Consider the following 18,186-nt stretch of genomic DNA (forward strand, 5'->3'; position numbering starts at 1 on the left):
AGTTAACGATGTAAATGTTGTGTAAACTAATTTGTTTGCTCGTGCAAATTTCTCGAAAGTACTTCGTAGTCTTGATCAGAACGCATTCGGGGGATGAGATCATCGATCCTACTGCTAGGTTCAAGGCCGATTATGACCGCTGGTTCTTACTTTCGCTTCTCGTAGCTGCTGACGGGAAGCGGCAAAACGCGCAGAGTCTACGTCGTAGACTATTTCTCTTCGTTCTCTTCCTCGCCTTTTTTCCTTCATGTATCGTTCCCTCCATGGCCGACTACATTCCTACAGGATCAAAACCTGTAGCATACCTACAGGCGCACAGATTTTTGCAAGTTTCCTATAATCTTGGCTGTAATCTTTTTATTTATTGATCTTTTATCTTAGTTGAATTCTCAACTGCGTATAGAGCAGTAAATGTTGATACAAGAGAGCCCATATCCACAACTTTATATTATTTTATTTTATTTTATATTATTTTTATTATTTTATTTTATTCTTCATTTGTTTAATTTCAGGTTTTTTTTTCTTGAGATTACGATTTTTGAAATCTCTTCAATTCTTTGATTCACAAAGTGTTTCGAATTTTCGAATTTACACATCGAAAATAAGTTCTACTATAAACTTTGTACTTCTATCACGATTGTGTTAGAGATTTTTAGAGCGTCTTTTATTCAACTACGCACTATCAAAGATGGTCTGCTAATTGAAAATGCTGACTTACCGTTTCTCTAGCTGTCTGACATTTCGCTGAGTTGATAAGTCCGTTTTATACATGATTAACTTTAAAGCCGCCCAGCAAAATACGCTGTTCGCTTTGTGTCTTCCTTTTTTTTTTTTTAACTCTATGTATTTCCTTAACGAGATATTTAACGACGTGAAGTGTAAGGTATAAAATTTGAGCGATTTTTTACTTACGATAATTACTTACGATAATTAGTTCGAATGATAATTTATATTTATGATCATTTCACGAATATTATAAATAACTTTACGACACTCATAATATGATTAATTATCAATCCGATTGTTATTTTTGTACCGATTGTCAGTTTTTATCGTTATTTTTTGTTTTCTATATACACACATAAAAAAGTATAATCTAAAATCTAAATTAGATTTTGGATATATATTTTGTATGTATATATATATATACATAAAAAAATTCATTACTAATACATTGCGAAATAAGGCACACAAATTTTAATTCGTCGGACATTCATTAGAATTTATTATGAGACGCGATTGCGAAACGAATTGAATAATGATTTACAAGTCGACAGAATCTATAAATAATTCGCATCATTATGAGTATAATCTTTCTGAAGTTAATATCGCGAAGCTTTTGTTCCCATAAAATTGCAAAAATATAATGTTTACATTGTCCTCGAAAATACCGTATTTATGCACACCCAAATGTACGGGCGCGTAGTCGCCTTTCGTCTGGAAAGCGAATCTATGAGAAGGAGCGGAAATCGATTTCTCTCTCTCTCTCTCTCTCTTTCTCTTGCTCTGGCTATGTTAGCGTTCGGTGTCGGCGTCGGCGTCGGCGTCGGCGACGGCGACGGCGACGGCGGACGTCAGTCGTGATGGTCACGACGTCGTTGTCGTCGTCGTGGTCGTGCTTTTGCACGCAGAGTACATGCGCGCTGCGAGTAGAGCACAGAATATAGTCGCTTTCGTCCAGCTAACGACAAATCGGTCCCGACTTTAATTTTTTTCTTTTTAATATATACAGCGATTCTTTCTCTCTCTCTCTCTCTCTCTCTCTTTAATCGCCACGGCGAGATATCAAATATTGCAGAGACGCGATAACGGGGATGCGTGCGCAGGCAACAGAAAATGAGAAAATTCCACCACTACAAACTACAGTCAGCAAAAAAACAAGAATACGATATTTTATTTAAATGTATTATGTGTTTTTTTTTCATCAATATTCATTCCGATAGATACAATTGAGTTGTGGATTTGATGTTAAACAACACTTGTTTTTTCTCGTAAATTACCCAGTTTGCGATTGTTTTTCCCTAGAGAAATTCTAATTATACAATTGTTATAATTGTTGCGAATGAATTGCAAACATTTTGCAATTGTCACATCGCGTAATAATGCACATATTTTGAAATTGTTGAATTTTGACATTTACGAGTTTTTCGAGACTGTTTTATTATAAAATGTGCGAGATTTTCATAGTGTCTCCAAAACTAATTTTATGCGCATACGTTTGTAGAGACCAAGCATAAATTTTGCATCTAGGTCAAATCGACACACATGCACACACATTCATACGCACGCACAACGTTCTGTGCTGAGTCGGACTGCATCGTCATAAAGACGTCTAACATTTATTTCCGTGGTTTAACATAAAAGAGACGGAAAAAGCAAGAACAAGTAATAACACACACAAAGCTAAAAGCGTTCTGAATGTTTGTTAGAAGAGTTTTTGAAATAGCCTTTTAAACTTTTGTGTGCTAAATTTAGACAAAATTTTACAAAATGCAATACAAAAGTGCAATTCAATGCAATTTAAAAGTGTTTTGGAATTATTATATCTATACAGGATTGAACTGTATAAATAAAATAAAATTGGTCTATAAAAAGCTTTTTTCACTTGAAAATCCGTTCGACTATTCTGCACGGGAGAAATCTGAACCGCGTTCGCTGATATCCTCGCAACCAGATCAAGGCACCGAGCCAGTCTCGTGTCGTCAGGTTGTGATAGTGATTGTGAAGAAACCGACGACGATGCAATAGTAGTGGTAGAGTGATGAGGTGGTAGTGGGTAGTTAGAGAGTGGGAGCAAAGAAGTGGGGATGTTAGTAGAAATGTGGTAGCGATGGTCGGTGTGGTGGTGGTAGCGATGGTAGTGGTGATGGCGTCTGTGTCGCCGTTGCAGGATCGATCCGATGCCCTAGTTACCAGGAGAGAGTGAGACGAGAGAAAAGGGCCACCGATAAATACGTGTATGTGTCATATACATGAGTATATGTGTATGTACATGTGTGTAGATGTATAGGCTGTCCCAGAAATACCGCACTTGCTCGCGCGCCCGAAGATCGTAGGAATAAAGGCGCGGAATTAGTGATAATTCTGGGACACACACAATATTTAGAAACGTCCGTGTACAGCGCGGCGCGTTTGCCGTGGATGCGCGAGAGACGATGAGAAAGGAAACGGTCTGGCTCTCGGCTCGCCGCGGCTCGATTCGGCCCAGCTCGTTCTGGAACTTGGACTCGGCGAGGCGGAGAGAGAGAGAGACGGATCTCGGTATCCGCAACACGAATGCGAACCCTGGAGCGAGGGCAGGCATTGACCTAAATGTCCTCGACGCTCATTTCCACTTTCATCGTCCTCCAATTTCAGTAGCGCAACGCCTAGCCTCTCTCGAGCGCTCGCGAAAAACCTGTCGATTTTTAAACATTGCAGAATAGTTTGCGTATCAAAAATTTGCGAACTTTCTTTATTTCGTATTTTTGTTCTTTAAAGACAGATCTAGATTCAACAGAGTAGTTTCTATTTTTAAATCGCTTCTGAAAACCGAGTTTTAAAAAACGCCTGCATTGTTCAAGTTTTCTTTGCAAAGAAACATTGTCTTTTAAAAATAACGTTATTATAGCTTTGTTGAAATTTTATGGAAAACCTCGCGTGTCTCATGTTTTAAACGTTCTTTTACTATCTTAGAAGCGAAACGTTTAGGAGATTATTATTGCAGTTATTGAAGCGTGATACTATTGTTTTGCAGATACTCGGAGTACATTGTGCGGTATTGATTAATTTAATCAATATCTCTAAAGCCAAAGAACTTTAGTTTCGGGATAGCGAGATTTTTAGTGATAAAGTAGGCTCTCCGTGATTTTAGATATCAATGCGAAACGCGGTGGGAAACAAAATTCTTATGACGGCCAATAGGATGGGTCAGGGTTAGCGGCGAAGGTTAGGCTCCTCCTACGCGCTGAATCCTGTTGCGAGGGAAAACGAGGAGGGGAGGAATAGAAAACGGGCAACCTGATCGATAATGCAGCGAACTCGTACGATCTTCGAGTATCATTCGAGTAATGTGCAATTATTTTTCAGTGAAACACAACAACTCTTGGAACAGGCGTATTCGTCTTTACCTTTTTGTTTTCGTCTTTTCTTTTCATACTCGGTCTCTCTTCCTCTTTTTTTCCTCTCTTTTTCCCCTTCGTCTGCTCCGCCTTCTTCTTTATCCCCTCCCGATACTCCAACCGCCCCCGTTCGTTTTCTTCCCTCTCTTCCTCGTCCTTGTCCTCGTCTTCGCAATCTTTCTATTGCCTCTCCTGTTCCTGTTTCTTTTTGTTCTATCTCATCTTTTCTGTTTCTCTCTCTCTTTCTTTCTCTTCCTTTCTTCTTTCCTCTTTTCTTTCCAGTCTTGTTTTCCTATTTTTCCTCTTCCAGCCATCCTCATATACTTTTTTTAGAGCTCTTGTCTTCGATCTTTCTTCTTTCTCTGTATTTCTGCGCGAAACATTAAATATAATCATGAAAATTATCAATAGAAAATTGTGTAATCAGACTAATAGAAAACAGCCTGTGCACACACATAATAAAGTAATTATAATTAAAATTGTTTATCGAACACCTTTTACACAGAAAATACCATCCACTAAGAAAGTGATTTCTCTCGTGTTGCAGGTACCTCGAGGCACCAATACGCAACGATTTCAACTATGACGATACAAGAAACTTTCGCGCATGTCAAGATATAGTTGGAGGCTGTGATTACTTTTCTTAATGCGATCTTAATTTTAACCGAATGCATAATCTAAGTGTTGAATAATTTAAAATTATCAATTCTTTCTTTCGAGAGAATATCTTCCAGTGATCGTTTCGTCACGAACTTTTACTCGGACAAAAGTTAAAAGTTAAGTTTGTAGTGCGGCAACTTTATCTCGAAAAGACTCAGTCGCTATTTGAACGCAATCGAAAAAAACACAAAGATAAAATAAGGATTGAGGAATATCTGGAACGATAACATTATAACATTAAAAAAAACACGTGTAAAGACTGGCCGAAAACGAAGACGAGAAAGCGTTTGTTATCACGGGACCGGAAGTGGGATCCGTCACGGTGACTAGCTTACTAAGTGCCGCCGACGGAGTCGTATGCTACAATGAAGGGTCGGAGATTGTTGTTACGCGGGGTGTCGTTCTGGCAACCCCATCCAGGCTAAGAGAAGCAGTTGATCTGTCAACCACCATCACGACGACGACTACAACGACGACGGCGACGGTGATAGAGACAGCAACTGCAAAGATAGAACCCATCATGGATACCAGTGGCGATTCGAGCATGGACACCACGAACGGTGGCACTGCCACGGGTGGCACGATCACCTCTGTTGTTGCCGGTGCCGCATCCCTGACGTTGGTTAAGGCCGAGATATCGACGTCACCTTTGACGGTACCCCCCGTGGCCGCTGGACCGATCGGGGGCAGCCTATTCGGCAGTATTACCAATAGCAATAAGACAGCCAGGATGGATGATTGGCTAGCGACGAACAGCCCCGGGTCGCCGCAGAGTTCTCTGCAAGGTCACGTGATTTACGCTTCTCAGTTGCCGGAGCAACCTCCGCTCGCGCATCAGCAGCAACAAGTCAGCAATAATGGATACGCGAGTCCCATGAGCACCAGCAGTTATGATCCGTATAGTCCCAACGGTAAAGTAGGTGAGTACTCGTTGTTTTTTAGCTGATCATTAATAAAGTAACTAGGACGGAAGTTGGTATCTACCTACACTCAAGTAATTACTGATCATCTAATTGTAAATAAGGAAGTTCTAACGCAAGTCACATATTAAGATAAAATAGTGACTAATGCTATCATCGTAAAATCTGTCCAATTTCTACTGCGCAAGTAAAATGTTGAGTATTAAATATTTTGAAACAATTACATTCAGAAAAGCAGATTTAAAATAAAATACATGACTAAACGTTAAATTAAAATTTTAATAATCTAATAATAATTTAACAATTTTGAAACAATATGAAAGCAATAATATTTTAAAACAGTACCTGATAGTGATCGATCCTGACATAACATTTAACAAAATCACTCAAGGTCACATAAATCATCTTTATATCTTTTTTACATATAGAAATACTTGTGCGTGTATTTGTGTTTCTCTGTGTATACGCGTGTATTATCAATATATAATATTATCTTCCGATTTTTCGTGCAATCGTATTAATAATGAAAGATAAAAAATTGTCTATTGCAAATTATAGAAATGCTTTTTTCTCTAATTGTACCTGACGTATCATTTTTAAATCTGGCAACCTGCTTTGCTGTATGTAATAACGCGTTGCTTTATTTTTGTTTTTGTTTTTATACACCTTACCAACAATATTTTTTTATTTTGTATATCAACTATAGGTAAAAAAAATAATTATTATAATTACTTTGCGCTTGTTCTTAATATGCTTCTCGAAAGAAATTCGATTTTCGAAATTTTACTTTAAAGAACGCAGACATTTATATAATACTTTGAAATACACACATTATTCTCTCTGATATCTTTGTGTTCCGAGACATTCCGGCACACTTGCACAGATATAGAATGTTTACTTCGTGCACGTGATCTCGTCTTTACTCGCTTTTACTCGTATCTGACCTGATAACTAGTCGATAACTTACTAGTGGTAAATACGGAATAAATAAAAGAGAATCATTAAGTAGCACAGATTTGTTTTGATTTTTCGATTTTCGAATGCTTCTTATTCGAAACTCTGTCACTCTCTTGTGTGCGCACACGTAAACTGATTGACATTAGTGATATGATATGATTTTAAACCAATGTGAATACGTGAACACAGTTCTTTTTACAAAACAGGTTTACACATGTTGTTCTTTTAAAGAAATCTAATAGAGTCTCACAATAAATCTATTATGTTATCAGAGAGGCCTAGAATAACGTTTTATCCAAATCATGTCATTCATGAAAGAAGCAATGAAATGAGGGTATTTACCGTTTTCGATACTGCGACTTGCTGGTAGTACCCGCATGCGACAAAATAGAGATGTCATGACCTCAATTAACATAAATTTATGTTTTTACAGTCAAATCCTTCCATTGTGACGTTTCGTGTCGCGTGAATTTTTTTCTATAAATAAAATATAAATTAAATTAACAAGTTGAATATACAATAAAAGACAATAATTGTTTAGATGTTTATGTGCCGCGCTACGCGTAGCATCAGCCAACCAGTGTACATTAGGATGCGTTATTGTTTTTAGCAAGGAGGAGGAAGAGAGAAAGAAAGAGAGAGAGAGAGAGAGAGAGAGAGTGCAAAAAAGTAAAAGCTTCTTTCTCTACACGTGTCATCGTAGGGTGGAAACTTTCTACATCCCTTATTGAAAGCATTAATGCGTTATAGTAGTTCTAGATATCTAAAATATAAAAATAAAAGTTGTTCACTCAGGAGAAGTGTGACTATCGTCTGAAAAATAAACATTACTAGAATAAACATTCATACGCGTTTCTTAGTTTTTTTTTTAAATAACACTTTTGCTAATGTTGATTTATACTTTTTAGTTTTATATATGTATTTTTTACACAACAACATATATAATACTTTACACATGATACAGTTGAGAAATTGTGCACATTTTATAAATTGCACAATTAAAACACTATCTATATTAATACTTTTCGCTCTTTCTCTCCCTCCTCCTCTCTCTCTCTCTCTCTCTCTTTTCTCTCTCTCCTCCTGTCAAGATCGCGAATTTTATCAACGAATAACGTGGCTTGTACATGGGTTAGCATTCTCGATCTCTCGGTTGTCTCTCTCGACTCTATCGAAGAGAGTGGATATCCTTGAGAAGGAGCATTGTCCTCCTCGATAGCTACCTCTTGTTCGGCCACTTGGCTCGACCCGACAAGCTTCTTGTCGTCCTGTGACATTGACCGTTGCAATTTCTTTTCAAGGTCGGGATCAACAGCAATATTTCTCGCGTATCTCGATTATGCAAATATTGAACAGTTCCTTGTACGAATTGTATACGATCTTTAACACAAACTCAGAAATTTCATTGTCGATCGCCGAAAAACGAGAAAGACAAGTCAGTGGAACTTGTTTTATATGTTTCTGGCGCGTGCGAGCAACAAGAGATATATATTGTTGCACCAATTCTTGCCGGGCATTTAAGTGGTACCAAGATGATAATGAAACAATATATACATGCATGTACGCAGTGATACTGCGTTACCTTATCATATATGTATATATAAGGCGTATATACACGTACACATTGCTTCATTATATTATTATCTGAGTGTTGCTTAAATACGCGGTAAATTGATACACGTCTGTTTTTTCCTGCTTAATAAAATAATATGTATTTACGTCACGTCTCTCGGAAAAAGAATAACTAGTTTTATTTTACATCTGAAACTGTGATCGGCTATTAGAAAGATTTTACTTTCATCAATAACCTTATTATAAAAGGGTCAATATATTATTTTTGAACATGCAAATAAACGCGTAATTATTTTTGCATTGACATAAACGTTTATTGTGCGGATAAAGTTGTGTAACGTGATACTGTCCTAAAATCGACGTACCGGATTTTAAAAGTACACAAGCGTATTTCTCTATCGAGTACATATTGCGCATGCGAACTCTCACAGGAACACGTGCAATGTCTATGAATACGCGTATATAAGTGTGGGAAAGTGAGCGAGCCGGCCTCGAACTCAAACCTCAACCTTCTCTTCTAGTTACAATCTTGTTTCACCTCTTCCATGGTGAACTGCACGAAGCGAATCGACCGATCGACCAACCAACCAACCGACCGACCGACACCGATCGACCGACCGGTCTTATCTTCCTGTTCACCTAAGTTTCCTTACGTCAATAAAATACACAACAAATTGGAGTATGTCATTTTATCATTTTTTAATTATTCGCGATATAAATCTTGTCTTTTTAATTATTTAATTAGAGCAAAACATCGATCTTCAATAAAAGACAATTTATTTTTCCTGACATAATTTTTTTGTTTTAAAACGGTAACTTTGAATATTTCTGTAAAAAATTTATTTTAATTGTGAAAAAATAAAAAAAAGTGACAGACCTATTTTCAAATGTTAAAATACTATCTCTTATAATTAATAAGATTTGAAAAGTAAAAGATAATGATAAAATTCAAGTTTTTAAAAAAGTATTTCTTTTTCTCTTTCAAATTCTTTGTGCATAATTAGAATTAATTATACGTTATTTGAATTACTTTTTTATACGTAATTGCCTTGTTGTATAACAAAACATAAATAGTCATAGTAGAAAGAGTAATTTCTTTAATAACCACTAGTTCTCTCTAGAGAATAATTACGTGATAATAAAATAGTCAAAGAAAGATGAAATATGTCACATTTAATATATAACCTGTTTAAGAGATGAGATATAAATTATATATGTTAATAATATAAAAAAATACGTATAATATATTTACTTCTGATCTTATATATATGTATGTATTACATATACATACATATATGTATTTAATATATTTACCTTTATTTATGATTTTTTTCTTGTTTTCTCTTTTGTATCCTCCTCTTCTCTTACTCATTCTTTCCTCTTTTCTTTCTCTCTTTTCCCGTTCTCACTCTTCTCGCTTAGACCGCGATTCTCTCGTTCTCTCGCAAGTGATCCAGGCTCTCGGCTCAAGGCCGAGAGTGGGCGCGGGAGGCACACCCGAGCATGTTAATGCACGCTTCTGATCAGCGATCCGCACGATGACGCTGACGTCCGCAATTCCGCTGCAATTAACCACGACATGTGATTTTACTGCGGCAAAAACCATAACGGAAAATACAATGTCACATAGATTACGTAGAATCTTCTACGTAAAACTGGAGACAATGATTTTTACATGCTCGGCTCTTTGCGTCATAACAAAAAATTCGAGAAAATGTTACTGCATTCTATATATGTGACAGTGTAAAAGTTATATACATATATATTATACATTATTTACACATATATATAATACATTAATTACATTCAATTTTAATTGTTAATAAGCTCTTCTTTCTAAGTTCTTTCTAACTTTTGCACAGATCAAGAAAATTTCTCTTGTACATATGAACTCTTTGGATCAAATATCTGCTGAATCACGACTTGTGTGTAAATATGTAACCGTATAGCTAAGAACCTATAAATCTAACGGCAGCGTCATGTACATAAGTGCCACATGGAAATTATATTTATTGAAGATTTATGCTGCAATTTTATTAATTTCTTCTCTGGTCATTTACATTTGCGTAAAAAGTCACTTTGATGATATTTGCGACTTGAGAGCAACAGTAAATTATTTTTAATTACTTTTAAAACCATTTTTTATACAACTACTTTGAATTAATTTTACTAATTTATATTTGATAAAAATATTTATTATATATACGCAAAAAAGATGTTTTCAGAATATATATTTTTTTAAAAAAGATATGTTTTATATGTTTAAAATATGATATATGAAAGAAAATATATGACCATAAAAATAAAACAAAAAAATTATGTATATTTCTTTTGTAACACGCAAAACTTACTTGTTGCATTATATTTTAATCGTTAAAATTATATACTTTTACGTGTTTATAAAGTTTTTTTGTTCTGTACCAAACCACAGCGCGTGGTCGGAAAATAGCTTACAGTTTTTACATATCTGCGACTTTTATAATTTACAATAGCATTCCTTTTGAGAATTGGTAAACATGCATTTCAAAATGAATGCATTGCATGGTTCTTCTGTCCTTATTCCGATCTTTTCGCCCTTATTCTTTTCATGGTAGAATTCAATTTCTAACCAAAACTCGTTTCTTACAACTTTTTTACGCTTGCGGGAAAACGTACATGCTATTGTTACAAGAAAAAAACTAAAAGTCACACTGTTCGCTATACATAGCGAATATTGGTATTCGAAGAACATTTCCGCTGAGTACTTATTCGCTATCGCAACAATTATCTAGAAGAAAGTTATATCTTTGATAAAAATGATCATTCTTGCGTCGTGCAAAGTTTTGTAAAACATATGTGGATCAACAGAATAAATTAGATACATGCCACCTTTTATCTTCCCATTAGCATAAGGTGTGTTATATAATGCGATACTAGATTGTATTTTCGTGTAGTTTAGATCGTTGATAATTTTTTTTCCAAAAACTTAAAGTAACTTAGAAATATCTTACCAATATATGTCCGTTGTTAAGTATTGCTAGGATGCGAGGCCTATCACGGCCGATGGCGAGCAAACCGGACACGATTACAGAGTCTCGTGAAGCATCGTTGAACACCGCGAGGCCTCCGACACGCATCGAGGCTTCGTCGTTTCTTTTCGCTTGCTCTCGCTCTTTCTCTCGGTGTCTCTATCATTCTCGTTTCCACGTTTACTATGTAAGCATACTAACTTGAATTACGTACTTCTGGAATTACGTAGTTGGAGAAATGTTAAATTATTAAAAATAATATATGCACGGAGAGAGAGACTGCGTTTTCCATTTGTGCGAGAATGTAATTAAGTACATAATAGTGTAATTTTTTAAGTACGGTTTTATCGAAAAAAGAGAGGATAATGCAATCTGCATAATTAAAAAAACATCATCTTTTCTAAAAAGATACAGAAATATGTCCAAGTCTATCTTTTGAAAAAAAGACAATCAAGTTTTATAATGTTTGCCACTGGAAAAGTAAATATTTCTGCTTTTTTTACACACAAATTGTTTTTAAAAGATAATTGATCAAAAAGTTAGCTAACTGAAACTTTATACATGCTATTAAAACAAAAAATATTAAAGTCAAAAATAATTATAGTCGCTGTAATTTTGATATTAAAAATATTAATTTGTAAAATTTGTAAAAAAAGTGATTATTATATTATCATAATTTACTTTACTTTCATTACATCAGCATGTTCTATAAAAACATCATGTTTTATATATACTTACATATATATATATATATGTGTTTCTTTTCATCTACAGAGAAAAATGTGCTCTGGTTAATATTTATATTGTACGGTAGTTAACGTACATTCTCTCTCACGCTACGTCCCGAGAATCATTTGTTTTATTAACGAAGTAAATGCAAATTAGATAATTCTGATACGTTCCTCGTGGGAAAGCAGTTTGAAAGCGGCCAACTAGACGAGGATTAATTGTCCTGGAAATTAACATGACAAAATGTTATTGTCAGAGCTACTTCCACGTGAACTGATATTGGACCTTGATTCTCGGATGCATTTCTGTTTCAAATATAATTGCTCTGCTCACACACGTTCTAAAAAATACAAGAGATTTATTTTCTATACGTCACATATAACAATAATCACATTAATTGTATAATTTCAACAACATCTTTTATTTAAAATATGAAAAATATATGCATTCATATGTAACCAACCTAACCTAACCATCAAAGATATCGGATGAAAAGATGGTGTGAAGTTTTTGTGAATAGCAAAAAAAAACATAAAACCATAATTCGAATTTCCGCCTAGAACAGCATGGTCTGATCCCGGGTCTGGCCTGGGTACTCGAGGGTTGTCCTCTTTTCTTTGGCCGTGACCCATCCCGATAGCTCCCGGCTAGATGACTCTCAGCCTCAGCCCCGTTTCAACATCCCCGACATGCGCAACGCGCGCATCTTGCACGTATATATGTGTTACGTGGGCGCACACTTTTGTGTGTTTGTGTATGTGAGTGCATGTGCACGCAGGGAGTTCTACATTCATCTACCAATTTTGTCTACCCGTATGTAACAGGTGGATGACATCAAACAAATGAGTTATTTCTATCAGGCATTTCTGTCAGGCGACTCTCTTTACACCGAAGAAAATCGAGAAATATAACGATTAAAAAAATCCATAAATTGCAGAAGCTCGAATAAATGTACACATATAAGCTACGCTTTAACATTTGCGAAACGCCCAAAGCAATTCAGGAATGTTTCTGAGCAATTCAGATTTCTGCGACTAAGCGGATCATTTGGTTGCACTTTCTTAGAAATAATTGTTTTTGCAAACACATAGAATACATCTAGAAATACATAGTTGCTTACACACATTTCTTTTAGAAAAACTGCGATTTTAACATGAGAGGTGAAAAAACTGGTAGAGCGTTTGAAACCTAAAGTTTTTAGACTTAAAATAGTTGGTACCCGGGCATGAGGACGCGGTTGACAGTGAAAGTTGCGACAGAATCCACTTATTATATCAACTTCGATAAATCTACTGTTACTGTGATGCGTATAATGCTTCATGCATCTCGAGTTTTTAAATTCTCTTCAACACGTAGATAAACCCGTGTATTGTTGGTTATCAAACTACGGAGCATTTCTTTTTATTCTTACTACTTATGCGAAAAAAACATGAAGCTGTGTTCTTGAACTTTTGAAGTGAACTTAAATGTTGGCGAAACGTTGAACAAATGACTACGCGGATCCAACTCGAAACCATATTTCACGCGCGTGTGTTAATGCGTAACACAAGCAAGAAAAATAAAATTGTTTTTTGCAACACTGTTACTATAACAAAAATAGATATTATGAAGTATTAAAAGTATTAAATTAAGTAAATAAAACCAATAATAAAACTTGTAGTCGGTATTAATATATTTTCTCTTATGTTGTAAAACAGCGAGAAATGAGTATGTAAATATGAAAAAGAACTATATAGAGGAAAGAGATATAATGGAAAAGTGGAGCGAAGAAAGATGCTGACCTCGATAATTTTCTTATACTCTAACGTACGCGAAGAGTCCAACGTACGTGAAAAGCTCTAACTTCCGTGAAGAGAGATCGCTGCCAACTTATAAATGAGACTTAAAATGAAAAATCGAGAAAAAAACTTGATATATAATAATAACGCGAAACAGCTCAATGTCCACTGCGCGCTATTGTCATCGCGCACTTTTTATACTGAAAATATAAGATTAAATTTGTTTTTTAATGAGTCTGGATCTATACACCAGAATATTCCAGATGAGTCTTTAAACTTGTGTATTTTTAAAAAATTCTCATAGTCATCTCGTTTCAATAACGAGATAAAGTAACTTATGTTTTAAATTTTTGAACAATAATAATGATGAAACTGTACCAATGTCTAAATATGAGAAAATTTAGAATTATGCGATCTTCTTCAAAAGTTCTGAGTTTTATTTAAATTCTGGGATATGATCATTTTCGCATCGTTGCTTCAGAAAGGAAAGCATTAATACAGTACGTCCCGATAATCGACCTTTAAAGGTGGCCGACCTGTCTGACGACTGACATTCTACCTACTCTATGTTCTTCGGAAGTTGGTTCATGATTCGCGATTAAATGCCTCGTACAAAATGCCAAGTTAAATTTGGAGTTTGGATGAGACATCGTCCGACTATCAAAAGCGCGATTAGCAAAGTTATATCTCGTGTCGAATACGATTCATCAAATATATTATATTTTTAGTACTAGAACAATTATTGAAGAAGTTTTCCTTGACAATCCGTACATAAATTTTTTAACTAAATGTAATTTGAATTTAAATTTGCGCAATTTCCATCTCATAATGTATATTTTACATATACATTATTACATACATATCTGTTTCTCTCTCTTCCGCCGCTTTGTAGCGAATACATACATCTACGTCTTTCCACTTCCTCTTTTCGCACGCTCGCTCTACCACGCTGATCTCTGGAAGGAAACGAGGTAGTGCTCACTGGCCCGTTTTAGCTTTCGTCTCTCCGGCGTGCGGAACGCGGCGCGGTGGGAGAAATAGAGAGGGAAAAACTCGCCATTTGTTAGGTAAGACAAGAGAACAAGGAGGACACACGAGCGGCTGTGTGCGTCCACTTGTGTAGACATTCACCAAGAGAGCCAGAGTCAAGGCCGCTCACTCCTACTACCACTACTATATAGTATTGCTATGTACTACTGCTACTACTACTACTACCATCACCACACACTACTTCTGCTACGTCGTTAGTAAGAGAGAGGTAGTACGAACCAACATGGAAACCTCGCTGAAGAACATTGAAGCCGGCAACGGTTTGCGCGCCGTTCTTCTGAATACGCAGTTTATACCAATCACGACTCAAACTTTGAATTTCTCACAGTGTTCTAGACTTGGTGAAAACAAGAAAAGAGTAATTCTACTTGAAGATGTGAAATGAAAAAAATTTTCAAAACTAAAAAATTAATATCTAATACTTATGTCTAGTGCTTTTTGTGTTGCGCTTATTATTGACCTTTAAAACTCTTGTGGCAACGAATTTATTTCAATAGCAGCTATTATTAAATTTAAAAAAGTATATTATCTTCATTTAATAAAAACAAGTTAAAATTAGAGCAATTATGTGAGTACAGTATAAAAGTTGTAAAAACTGTAAGGGAATGCTTTAATAGAATATTCGACTGTTTTTAAAAGTAATATATTAGCAATTATTCATGTAAAATTCATGATATTCTGACACACACACATATATATTATTTTACACTGACATCAGCATTCGACTCTTATAAATTTTTATTTGTATTTCTTGGTTGTTAACTTCAGATATTTTAGATACCCTTTTTCTCGCTCTAAAAACTCAAAAAAATTAAAAATTGCAAACGAGGACACACTCATGGATATATGGGCAAATATGTATCTGAAAGATACGATAAAACGTGGTAATAAGAATAAAATATACCATAAAATATAAAATTGCTCCGTTAATTAAAAAAAAATTAATTTAAAAAAAAGAAATTGTGCAATACCAGGTTTTTATGTAACATTTGTAAAATTGTATGGACTATACGAATTTGAGTTCTTACGGTTTAAATACAAACTATTAGAAAATCGTATTGATATTTAAAAAATAGACGAATACACACATAGACGTTTCGTAATCCAGATTAAATATTTGCGAATCACAAAGAAAAATTGTTATTTAATTCGAGCTTTTCTAAGACAAAAGCACGAGTAATAAATTAACGCGTCCAAGAATGTCATGTCATGATCAATTCTCGATTTCAAACCAGGTTTATCGTTGTCGATTTACATTCGCCTGTTTTATGGCGTTTATATCTATGCGCGCACATATGTGTGCCTGGTATAGCGCACACCTGTGGAACATGGTCTCGCTCATACTTTCACCGACCATGACTTCTAACTCGTTCTTCCCGGCGAATGGAAACAAATAAAAGGGTTAATGGAGACGCGTAACGATGTCGCCATAGAAACCTATTATGAAACTATTCACGATTCTGCACGATCGGAGTCAAGAATTTCTGACCGAAATGACTTCGAGATAAAAGATAACAAATTTCGAAACTGACTTACATCAGTAATCAGTAGGCTCGTCCAATGAAAAAAATAATGTGAAATTAAAAGAGAAGATTATTCTCTTGCGTGAAGATCTGCATATTTATTGGTAAAAGCCTTTAGTTTATTTACTTAGATTACTTTTGACTGTGTGTTTGGAATGACAATTCTATTTGCAGCAATTGATATATATTCGAAACATCTATAAATATCTTTGTCTTGCAAATTAAATTGAAAATTAAATTTACACGTACATGCCATAATGCACATGTTTGCATTTGGTTTTCAATGCAACGTTCGTGCTCTCTTTATTGACAAGTCAAAGCGCACAATTTCAGAGAAATGCAATTCTCAAATTCGAAATCTTTAAATCGATAATGCAATAACACTTACATGCGTGTTTCTGATTTCAGAACCGACTCAACAGGTTCCAATAACTTCGATAACGAACGGTAGTGTTAATAACGATGGATGCGATACGAAGAAAAGAAAAGGACCCACACCTCGGCAGCAGGAGGAATTGTGCCTTGTATGCGGCGACCGTGCGTCTGGTTATCACTACAACGCTCTCACGTGCGAGGGCTGTAAAGGTTTCTTTAGACGCAGCATCACCAGGAACGCCGTGTACCAATGCAAGTACGGCAACGGCTGCGAGATCGACATGTATATGCGCCGCAAGTGCCAGGAGTGCAGGCTGAAGAAGTGTCTGGCGGTGGGCATGAGGCCGGAATGCGTCGTGCCTGAGTTCCAATGCGCGGTGAAAAGAAAGGAGAAGAAAGCGCAGAAGGTAGAGCGCAAACATTTAAATATGCTACATTTTGTACGTCATTCTCTCTGCATTCTTTCTGAACATCTCCGTTTCGAACGGAGAACGTGAATTTAAAGTACTTTTTCATAACAAAACACAGAATATACGGCAGTCTTCTTTGACTCAAGATCTTTCAAGATCTGTTTCTTTCACACAGACCGTTTTCTTCAATACATATATTTTTTATAATACGGATTATTTCGTAACTGTCGTTATTTTAAAATTGTTGCAGGAAAAAGACAAACCGAACAGTACGACAATGAACGGTTCGCCGAGTAGCGCCGGGATGGGCGATCATCAGATGAGCGTGAAAACCGAGCCGGTCGAACCCGAGTCAGTCTCCGGAAAACGTAATAATTCGAAATACTCGCTGAACTCTTCAGCAGCATCAGTCAATCCCATCAGTCCCGAGCAAGAGGAGCTGATAAGCAGGCTCGTGTCTTTTCAATGTGAATTCGAGCAACCGAGCGAAGAGGACATGAAAAGAATCAATTTAGTACGTGTAATCATTTTATACGAATTGTGTGTATCGCAAAGTTTTCGTTTAATTATCTTCTTACGCATTTCCTTCCAGAATTCACCATTTGCCGGTGAAGATCCCAGTGACTACAGCTTCAGGCACATCACTGAAATCACGATCCTGACCGTGCAGCTGATCGTTGAATTCTCAAAAAGACTACCTGGCTTCAATGAGCTGATGCGTGAGGATCAGATCACACTGCTGAAGGCGTGCTCCAGCGAGGTGATGATGCTGCGAATGGCGAGGAAGTACGACGCGATGAGCGATAGCATAATTTTCGCAAACAATCAGTCGTACACGCGCGACAACTACAGCATTGCCGGAATGGGAGATACCATCGATAATCTTTTACATTTTTGTCGGCAAATGTACGCAATGAAGGTCAATAATGCCGAATACGCTTTGCTCACCGCTATTGTAATTTTCTCAGGTTCGTATGTGAGAGAGAAGGCAAATACGCGCAAAATAAGTTTTCATAAAGAATGCAACATTTTAGAGAGAAGAAAGATTTTACTTTAAAGGAAGAAGAGAGAGAGAGAGAGAGAGANATATACATAATATATCTT

General features: G+C 36.0%; 1 protein-coding gene across 3 annotated transcripts in view; it reads left to right on the forward strand.

Annotated features, from left to right (window-relative positions):
• Positions 1 to 18,186, forward strand: part of LOC109855817 (ecdysone receptor) — a 37,061-nt gene that overhangs the window by 11,518 nt on the left and 7,357 nt on the right. For all 3 annotated transcript variants that reach the window (XR_002250334.1, XM_020430439.1, XM_020430441.1), the window contains 4 exons: positions 4,648 to 5,680; positions 16,706 to 17,079; positions 17,333 to 17,596; positions 17,675 to 18,050. Coding sequence is in view for 2 of the 3 variants with exons in the window: in XM_020430439.1 (XP_020286028.1) it covers positions 5,281 to 5,680; positions 16,706 to 17,079; positions 17,333 to 17,596; positions 17,675 to 18,050 (1,414 nt within the window). In the remaining variant the exon portion in view is untranslated. The remainder of the gene's footprint in view (positions 1 to 4,647; positions 5,681 to 16,705; positions 17,080 to 17,332; positions 17,597 to 17,674; positions 18,051 to 18,186) is intronic.

Source organism: Pseudomyrmex gracilis, unplaced genomic scaffold, assembly GCF_002006095.1.
Source record: "Pseudomyrmex gracilis isolate BER0280 unplaced genomic scaffold, ASM200609v1 scaffold_99, whole genome shotgun sequence".
NCBI classification, from domain to species: domain Eukaryota; kingdom Metazoa; phylum Arthropoda; class Insecta; order Hymenoptera; family Formicidae; genus Pseudomyrmex; species Pseudomyrmex gracilis.